This window comes from Magallana gigas, chromosome 5, assembly GCF_963853765.1.
Source record: "Magallana gigas chromosome 5, xbMagGiga1.1, whole genome shotgun sequence".
NCBI classification, from domain to species: Eukaryota; Metazoa; Mollusca; class Bivalvia; order Ostreida; family Ostreidae; genus Magallana; species Magallana gigas.
In genome coordinates, this window is record NC_088857.1 from 52,806,989 (window position 1) to 52,817,706 (window position 10,718).

General features: G+C 31.7%; 1 protein-coding gene across 2 annotated transcripts in view; it reads left to right on the forward strand.

Moving 5' to 3' along the window:
- The window catches only part of LOC105320587 (uncharacterized), an 87,257-nt gene that overhangs the window by 23,529 nt on the left and 53,010 nt on the right, over positions 1–10,718 (forward strand). Inside the window, exons 44-46 of one of the 2 annotated variants that reach the window (XM_034447187.2) lie at positions 796–860; positions 1,160–1,201; positions 1,361–1,713. The exons of the other annotated variant lie outside the window; for it this stretch is intronic. Coding sequence (XP_034303078.2) covers positions 796–860; positions 1,160–1,201; positions 1,361–1,369 — 116 coding nt within the window. The 3' untranslated portion in view covers positions 1,370–1,713. Of the gene's footprint in view, positions 1–795; positions 861–1,159; positions 1,202–1,360; positions 1,714–10,718 lie in introns of those variants that run through there. 2 annotated transcript variants of the gene reach the window in all.

Here is a 10,718-nt window from a genome sequence, read left to right on the forward strand (position 1 = left end):
ATATATTAAACAGAAAAAAATGTTTACACATAATTGAATGTATAATTTTAGGTGTGTTCCCGTTTAGGCACAAGACAATAGTTTGCTTTTTACCTGAAATTTGCAAATGCATTTCAAAGAAATTTTCAGTGTATAATACTGTATAGTTATTTAGTTCAATGATTTTTAAAATCTTAATTCTTTATACACTAATAATACAGTTTTGGTGTTATATTCAGCTACTGATATGAATTGTTTTTCACAATGTTTGAATTAAAAATGTGAACTTACTGACTCAAAACACTACACGTATTACAGACTGAACACAAACCTGAAACACGTACTTGCACTCATTCCTTACTGAAATAAATCATACCTAGAATTGAACCTTATTTACCTAACATTTCTTATGAATTATGATTTTGAGCATTTTTTTTTTATTGTTGTTATCATAAAAGTATTAAAGTAATCTAAAATAAATCATGATTACAGGTTTTTTATCATGATAATCGATTACTTGTTATAAGAAAAATGAACAATTACTGATTACTCATGATTACTCAGCAACTCGTAATCGATTACAGCTGATTTCGATTATTGATTATGAATACCCCATCCCTGGTTTCACCACATATTTTTTTTAAATTGTTGGTCCTTATTAAAGTACAGTTCATTGATGTATTTCAAAATCCTCTTGGTTTCAATTGATATAAAATCCTGTTGTTTTAAAGTAAAGGTTTCGAGATTATTTTGTTCATGTATTTGTTATTAATATATATGAAGCGTTTTTTCTTTACTGATGATTTTATATGGTAGGGCGTATGAATCCCAATTTTGCAGCGGACTATCACAAAGACAGGAGATTTGAAGCTGACGACGAGGTACACGTTTATCTAAAGTTAACAATCTATAACTTGAGCAACCATGATTCAGACAATTCTTAAAAAAAACTAAAGTGAATTAAAAAGGTCACAAGTGCCAAATCAATCTTGTGTGTTCTCAAAGTGAAAAATAACACCACAACTAAAAATTTTTAACATTCAAAATATAATTGTTTTTATCATTTGCGGAGTTTATTTTTATCCTAAGTAAATATATAAATATCCTTATGTTTCCCCTGTAATTGAATATATTTTGTTTTAATTCACTATTTATTTTTTATTTTTTATTTGTAATATAGTTCCCTGTCAAAAGACCGAATCTTGACCCTGGCATGTATCGTGTGAGTATTTATGTAAAAAAGGAAATGAATCATTCAGATATCATTGTATTTAACTTCACTGATTATTGGATAACATTCTACCTGAAGTTTGATTCAGTTCTTTTTGTTATTTAAAGCCATGATCAGATATTTCCATTTTACTTTTGTTTCTTCTTTTAGGCTTACTAAGAAGATTGGAACTGAATTTACTTTTGCTTTTATACTGTGCTAAAAATACAAGAAATGTGTTTAGCGTTAAACATTTTTTTCATTCTATGAAATTATATAAGGACAATGAATAAAAAAGATTAAATAAATAAATCTAGGAATAATCTTTATCAAATATCAATATTATTAACATAAAAAAGAAACGAAAATGTTATGAAGATTGCCAATAAGTGTTTAGTTATACTGTGATATAAAATAATTCTGTCAATGAACACTCCTTGGCGATTTCACAAACACTAACTTGGTATAATTGTTAATTATAATTATTATGTAATGATTTTTATAGTAAATAAATAAACTAATATAAATAGGTTCAAATTTTGTTTGTTTTAATATTTTTCTGCAATTTTTTCATAAGTTTTCATGTGGTTGTATTCCGTTATAAAAAAATTGCATATTATTTTCATAATGCACTGCCTCAGTGGTCACAAGCTAAGCTACAAACAATAGAATTATTTTTATTTCTTACTGTTTCGACCCATGCTGAAGACAGTTTTAAAAAAACCCCACATATTTGAATATTAAAAGATGAATTGTAAGTGACAAACAGAGCTTACAATTCTTTATTATGTAATCGAAGCATGTGACATGCAGTTTGCAGACGTTTATTCTTTGATTGATACCAATGAATTACAATATATAAACATTTGTAAAGTGACATCATGTAACATTAGACAATTTTAAACTGTGTTCGCAAGGAATTCAATATATATATATATATATATATTTATAGACAAGCGAAACTTTAAAAGTTACAATTGCAACCCTTCAAATAACAGCAAAATTTACATCAGTACTGCCCCTACTCGACACAGATTCAAACTATTTGCTGCTGTGTGCACGTAAAGGCTGGCTAAGGTCAAAACCATTTAAAACGCGTGGACTGCTGATGGCTGCATAAAAGCCAAACTTCTAGACAAAACCATCGTATCGATAACTCGTGTGAACGACATCGATCGTTTCATCCTGGAGCTTCCGATATGCAAATACTATCACGATATCTTTGGAATTTGACAATGATATTCCCACGGGTTTCCTCTCTGTGGCCCAACACGTAGGGACCTCTCAGTTGTGGACAGGTTTCACTTAATTTGTGCATCTTTAAGAATAAAGCCGTTTATGGCATTGTGTTCTGCTTTGTAAGTATTTTCGCCTTCGTTTTCCTGCAATTTTCAGACAATTTCTCCTTGAATACATCTTCGCTAGCCAAGGTTTTCTTGTACCGCATCTCACAAACCCTTGGCATATCTTGCTATCAATAGTCGGGATTTTTTTTCGTCACGTGATCTCCTATCCTATTTTTAAATCAGCCAAATCTGCAAATGATGAAAGATGCCGTAATTCAACGTACCTGGTGCAGAAATGGCAGTCTCTATAAACATTGATATTGACAAGTTGTAAGAACGTTTTAATGCCACGAGTATTCAATAAATAGGAATATTGTAAAATATGACATAAAGATTGAATTCATTCGAAAAATGAAAGACTGGAAGCGGTAAACAGTTGCCTTAATCTACGAGTACTTGCCTCTGTTGATAAACAATCTGGTGAACTGAACTTGTTATTGCACCATTGAATGATACATGCATCATGAAGGCTAGAAAAATAAGGATTTTGAGCTATTCGTGTTAGAGTCACTCGTGAATAAACAGTAGGAAAACATTCTTGACTGAATCAGATATGCTTTGCATTTTTTGATTGGTCGAACAGTTTTAATAAACCCCAATCAAAATTCAGGGGAAAAATCCCGATTTTTGATAGCACGATATACCAAGGGTTTGTGAGAAGCGGTGCGGATCAGGAAACCTTGGCTAGCGAAGATGCCTTGAATACTGTTCCATGTCATCTAGTCTTTTTTTAAGATCTTGGATTTCGTTATTCATTTGGGTTACTTTTGACTGGAAACTTTCAAGTACTAGATTTGATTGTCGAAAATAATTTTCACCGTTTTCTTCACTTTTTCCACATTCCCCGATTTTTCAATGGTTTTTAATATAGAGCTCAAATTGTTAAGTGATAGATCACTGTCATTGGAACTGGAAGTATCTAGCTTTTGTAGGGGATTCGGGACAATGGCGTTCTACACCATTACTATCAATCACAGATTTTCTTTTTCTTTTCCCAATTTCATCGTTTCTAATGTTTACCTAGGTTGATAAATATGTATTACTTTTCACAGACAATTTTGTTTCAAAATAGGGGAACTGAAAAATGCTTAGCCAATTTGTACTCCTATAAATTGTGTAGATATTTGATGAATTCCTTTATCAGTGACAACTATTCATCAGAAGCATAAAATGTCTGGCATACGTATTCCGGTATATAATCAAAGTACTGAAAGTACTGATAGACGGAAACATCATTTTGAGGGATAATAAATTAATAATCAAAGTTATGAAGTACTGATAGGAGTTGTTTTTATTTAACGAAATCAACGAATTATCAACGAAATGTAATTTTGCATGACAAGAGTTTATTATCCGTATTTGGATGACGCACATTTTTATACATTGTAATATGAATTTTCGGGGTTTTCCAACAACTTTAAGCTTTCCGGGAAACACCATATCAATAATATTGTTTAATATTCAAAGATAGAATAAATTCATTCAAACTAGGTATCAGTAATGGTCTGGCTGAACAAGACTTAATGAACTCTGGTGTAGAAAAACATAGTTCGACTACAAAAATTATCTAAATTACAAGTATGTACCATTTAAATCGATTATTTTGAAAGTATTTGTAAAAATGTTACCTTGAAAAACAGTGCTTCAGAATACGTACCATCGAATTTATCAATTTTTTTCGAAAACTAAATATTGTCAACGGCGATGATTTGTGCTAAACACAGTTTCACATCCGATTTGCCAGAGTAACTGCATAAGAGAGTTGGTTAAAATCAACTCCCCAATATATATATGTTGTTTTTTTTCTTCAAATTTTAAGCTATAGACGGTTTGGAGTATCAATTAAAAAGTTTACAATACTATACTAGAAGATAAAAACTAGTTTGTTTATATATTAGTGCTCTTTTTGGAATACACAAAAATAAATATTTAACAAAACAGAAAAAATATTTTGTTAGTTGCATCAACTAACAAAATATTTTTCTGTTATGTGAAATATTAATAATAAATGAAAATCACAATACATACTAACATTTATGATAAGTAATCAATAAAACTCTTGAACAGCGAACTTTTTTCATATGAAAAATACATTCCTGCTTGAAAACACCTAATGTTGGGTAGTACATGCATGATCTCAATCTCGCAAAGTTGTCGTTTTTTTCCTTTTGCAGAATGTATGATTCGATTGTAGAGAGTGATCAAATATATTTCTACTCGTTTCTAAAAATTATTGAGATGAAATATTTACATGTATATTAAAGAGATACCACATCTCATATTGCTCAAATGCCATTCAATGACAGTTTTCCCATACCTTACATGAATTGCAAATAATTCTTTGTAAAATTTGAAAATCACAATATACCGTTAAATTAATCATTTTAGACGGTCCAAACAGTAAATATTTCTAGCTCAGCCGTTTGATTAACAGTTTAGCGCATCGATTGTAAACATTTCAACGTGTCTCTCTGCAAGGGGGTGAAAAGATTACGAATTTCTAAAGACATTTGGTGTAAACAAAATTTTAAAGATATAAACTTTGAAATCCGGAAGAATCTTTAACACGCAATTGCAAGCTTTTATTGCAGTTAAAAGATTCAATTTTTCAGTACTTGCACGACTTCTATTCTTTTATCTAACTGTGTTTAAAAAGAGGAAATAACCAAGATGAGGAGAATTCATTTAGCCTTGGCGTCTCTTTAAGCTAATTTTAAAAAATAATATACCAGAGGATCTTGTAATAACCATGTATTTCACTTTTTAAAAAAAAACATGGCGTTAAACATTCTGTCAAATGTGTTTTACTCATTTTTTACGCGCAGCATTCTTATCAGCTTGCAAAAACACAGTGACTTCCCACAGCGGTGGCTAAACATGCAGGATTAATCGAGCCTCACCGCACGTGGCCTAGGTACTCTTCCTATGCACCCACTGACTGTGGGGTTTTGTGTCAAAGTGTGAAATCTGGATGTTTAATTTATTTGTTCCATTGTCATTATATTAGGTTTAGTAGGTATGCCAACGCTTTACATTAACGAAAGTAATCGTAAAAATTAAGTAAAGTAAAACTAAACGAAAATATGCCATACTGCGATCACGGTTGACAGTACACGGGGGAATATATTCCAGCTTCACATAGCAGTGGCTCAATTTGTTGAATGATCAGTTGATTGGATCGATGGCGGGGGGGGGGGGGGGGTAGTAGCTATACACAGGAAGAAAAGTCTCTGCGGGAGATTAATTGTTAATGTGCAAGTAATATACGAAACAGAAAAAAACCACGCCATGTTTATTCATTGAATCTCATATTTATTCAATATTTTGGTCAACACTCGATGCCTCATTATTTGACGTCAAGAACAGGAGGCAGTATAAAAAGTATAAATAGCCACTATATGATTACACACCATTGCTTGTGAACCAAAAACATCATCAATATTCTTAAACTCATGCATATTCATACTTGCTGGGAATTTAACGTATGGACCAAAAACTTACTAGAGAAATTATGTTTATTAATTGCCATATGTATAGTTCTGTTTAATGTATATTTTGTTTTCGCAAATAAGATATTCATTTCAATAATAATGTTGAAATATGAATCCTAAACAAACATTGCAAATTTTGCCGCTAGGTGGTGTCCGCCGAATCCACCAAGTTCATTATCGACGTCACATGCAAGCTGACCGGAAGCAATAGAGGAGGCTCATAGAGCCTCCGTCTAAAAGGTATCTTTATATACACACTTAAGACCTCCTGGTTTTATCTTTAGTCCTTCACCTCTTTGCAAAATAAACGTATTAAGTAAAGGAGCAGGGGCCTTTAACTATATCCTTGCACTGCCAGAAAAAATTGTCTTACACACTGTGATTCAGTTTTTTCTGATATATTAATATCTTACTTTCAATGAAAAGCTGAATTGTATGATTCAGAGATGGATGTAAATTAAATAATATACACAAAAAAAATGCTTTGTTAGTGTTTCACACATTTATGAATGTAATATTATAGCAGAGAAAATGACACATTTTTTGCGAGTTGATTTTTTAATCTACTCTCCTATACAGTTACTCTGGCAAACCGAAACTGAAACAGTGTTTGGACCTAAGCACAAATCATCGCCGCTGACAAGAGTTAGTTCTTGAAAATAATCGATAAATTCGAATGTAATGTACGCTGAAGCATTTTTTAAGGAAACTTATTTATAAATACCTTAGAAATAGTCAGATTTTAAATAGTACGAACAATTTAGAAGTTTTTTGCAGTCGTATGTATTCCTACGCCAGAGTTCAATATAGTCTCGTTCAACCATCGGCTGTCTCCGTACATCTCCGACAAGCAGAGAGTCAGTCTATATTTAGAGGTTGCATCATCAAGCTATCACGTGACCTGATATCTTACTTGTCGGAGATAAACGGAGACAGTCGAGCATCTGGTTGAACGAGACTAGAGTTCATTATTGGTTGGATCCATACACTTTTTGAAATATTTCGAATAACGATACATAGTTTGATGAAATCAAATCTATTTTTAAATATTACACAACATGATTCATAAGAGTTTTCTAGAAATTCTTGTCGGAAATGTGCGTAATTCAAATAGAGATTATAAACTACATGCCAAGCAAAATAACATATCGTTGATTTTAAGATAAATAATAATCGATAAAATCAACTCCCGTCAGTACTTCAGTACTTTGATTTCTGAAGAACACACTATATTTATACCTGCATGACAACAAAAAGCATTTATTGTTTAAGATAGCTTGTTTTCACAAATAAAATATTTGATAACAAATTGTTTGTTGTTGTTCAGTAACTTAATATTTGCTCTATATATGCAATACTCTAGTCGACTGATTTGTTTTTTATAAAGTATGTTGCACATGTATTTTGTTTTGTTAGTTTTTATTCTACGCAGCTTTTACCAGCAATTTTCGAAGTTCAGTAATGGATACTAAGATAACGCCAGTTCCCGATCACTTCCTGGTGCAGTTTCAATAATCTTATAATGCGTGGCCATTTATCAAGATAAGATTCAATGACAAAATAATCCTTCCCGTGTTTTGAAACAGTCTTATCAATGCTTTATCCTTGTTCTTGATTGTCTAGCAATATATCGATTTCTACATTTAAAGATTTATTCGTCCAGAAATACAAATAAAATGTGTAAATGATTTTATTCAAAACTCACGTACAGTTTCTACGAGGCACGTACATCTCATCACAAACAAGAAAGGGTGACTTTCAAAGGAGATTTTAATTAATTTTTTTATCTTTGTTTCAGCAAATATTTATATTTTGCAAAGCTTTACATGGTAAACTACAAATGAGTCAAAGCATTACTTAGTATGTAACATAGTATAGAATAACCATGAAAGCAGAGTATTAGAATACCTCCTAACTTATGAGCTAATTATTATTAAAATGACAATTGTCAGATTACGTTATTGTACTACAAACGCCGCAGCTATACGATATGTTTTGATAAGAAGGATACTGCTCACCCCATTTATTTTAAATTAACCTATCTATAATTATTGCGTAAGGTCTTTTTTAAATTTGTTAATATACACAAAAACCTGTCAAATATCAAATATGCATCAAACGCCGATACTTTGTCCTTTTAGATGATACTTAAAATAATGACTAGTATTTATCAAAACAAAACATTGATTTGGTTTAACTATAAGATTACGCCATTACAAATTCAATTGTGTAGATTCAGCCTTTCTGTCTTCTATCTGCATAATAAATAATCAGTTTCTTAATGCTTAGTTGATATGAATATTATGAAGATACAGCGTGTTACGGCAAAGTATCATCATGTCAAGGTATCAGCATAAATATTTTTATATTAATATATGGCAGTTGACGCGTTTCATATCAAATACATTTAAAGATCCATTTTTTGGGGGGGGGGGGGGGAGGGAGGGGTTATGGTTAACTATAACTTTTCAAATGGAACAACGTTGTTAAAAAAAGCGTGGTAGTAAGCATAACAAGATTAAATGAAATATGCTAAATTAAAGAATATGCTATACGTATTGAATAGACAAGAACACTATAACACTGTATTTTGGAATATAAAATTAAAACCCTTTTTGATTTTTCAAATTCGTCCTCACTGACTTGTCCGTGTAAAAGAACTAAGTCCAAGGTTTCGTTTTCCTTACCTAATTGCGATAGGTACGATTCTCTCATAGGTGCCTTTATCAGCTCTCCAGCGATTGGTTACTTTGCGCAATATCGCCTCGTAAAATGAGATAGTATGTCATTTTAAGGGAAGTCAAACTAGAGAGAACATTCAAAAGGTTTGTTAAGTAATACAATGTTTTGAATGATATTTTTATTCATATATGATTGCATGCATTATTCTTGAGTCCCAATAATATGAAAATATATAGAGTCTTATGAATATCATTTTTGTTATGACAGCTAAAGCGCAGGTAATGTTAGTTGATGTTTCCTCGTTACTTATTTTTTCTTCTTTATGGTTTCTTACCAAAAAACTTGATTTAATTGATTTTTGGGTGTTTGGAAAGGACAATTTTGAAAGAGAGCAGACTGTGTTGTACTACTTGTTATTTTTAGACAAATATCAAGCAAAATTGTGTTTTTATATCAGTTTTTTTTAGGCTGGAACTATATTTAAATGTATTTCGTTTGCATCGTGTCGATACTTTAACAGTTTTAACAGCTGATTGTAGTTGTAATTGGTAAACTGCACATTAGTTATACTTTTATCTTTAAATACTTTACATATTTTATTAACCTACGTTTATTTGATCTGCTTCTTTTTTTTTTATCAAATATTACACTTACCAAGCAACAATCTATACTTATAAATTAAGACAATTTGCAAATGAACTAAAAAAAACTGCCTGCACCAGAGTACTTGCTTATTACACCTTTGGTGTTTCTACACGTGTGATGATGTCCGTAAGCTATAATTGATTTTTACCTGATAAATAATTATTCTAAAATAAATTGAAAACCTACATGCATTTTCGATAAACCAACCAGAAATTACAACGCTGAGAGTAAGGTGGTGGACACGCTTTGGCTGATCCAATTAACAATCAGTGGGAGTTTGCATCAAAATATATGCTTGCAATGAAAAAAATATTTTATGATTACGTAAAGAGTATATATTTTCTGGAAACTTACTAAAAGTACACATACAAGTTTAGATTTGACAAACGTTAAATAAAAAAGATAAGGTAAATGGTTTATTGAATGCGCGATTTTAGTTTTGATGTATAGAACGCCTGCAAAGCAAAACCTCTCGTGAGATATTGAGATAGAACTTTTAAGAGCGGGGTAACCAAGAACGCGGGTTGACTAATAGATCATGGCGAACAGTTTAGGACGAGCAGATAGTTTAGAGAGGACTTATTTGGTTCATACAAAAAAGTTAGTAATAAAATGGAACAATTCTATAGTATGCGATTTCAGTTTTGATGCGCAGAACATTCCAGTACAGGTGTCGATGAACGCGGTTTGACTAAGGTAGCAAGGGACAATTTCGGATAAAGTACCCAGTCAAAATTTTTGTAAAATTGAGAGTTGCTCTACTTGAAGGCTTTTGAGTGTTGCTAAAATTCATGAAATGATTTTTAATGATAATCATTAGTTAGAAGGGTGTCTCTTGTTGAAATTGATATACAATATGTAGGCCCCATATGTTAGGTACATGAGAATCAGAAGTAAAATGCAAAACCTACGGCTATGACTGTTGTGTTGACTTTACACAGTGAAATTGCAAGTTACAGACGGAAGGTAAAATAACACGAAAAGTACGTAGATGGGACATTATAAACTATACACCGGTAAGTTTCTGATATGTGATAGTACAACATGCACGCAGTACGGATATGGGAAGGTCAATCCTCTGCAGGGAATTAGCTGAGGGAGGTTTAAAAAGCTAAAAAAAAATCATGAAAAATTAGCAAAATATGATAGGGTAAACATCTCATATAAACGAGTATGTAGAGAATTTTACAGGTTTTGACTAGTAATTTTCTTCAGAATTGGTGATTGGCCTTATAAAGAGTGAATTAAAGGTATTTGTGCTGAATGGGAACTGAGGAAATTCTAGTTACAGAGTTCCGAAGACATGCATCCCTTGGCTACAATGAATTGTATAAAAAAAAATGTACCGTGCCAACCAATTAACGT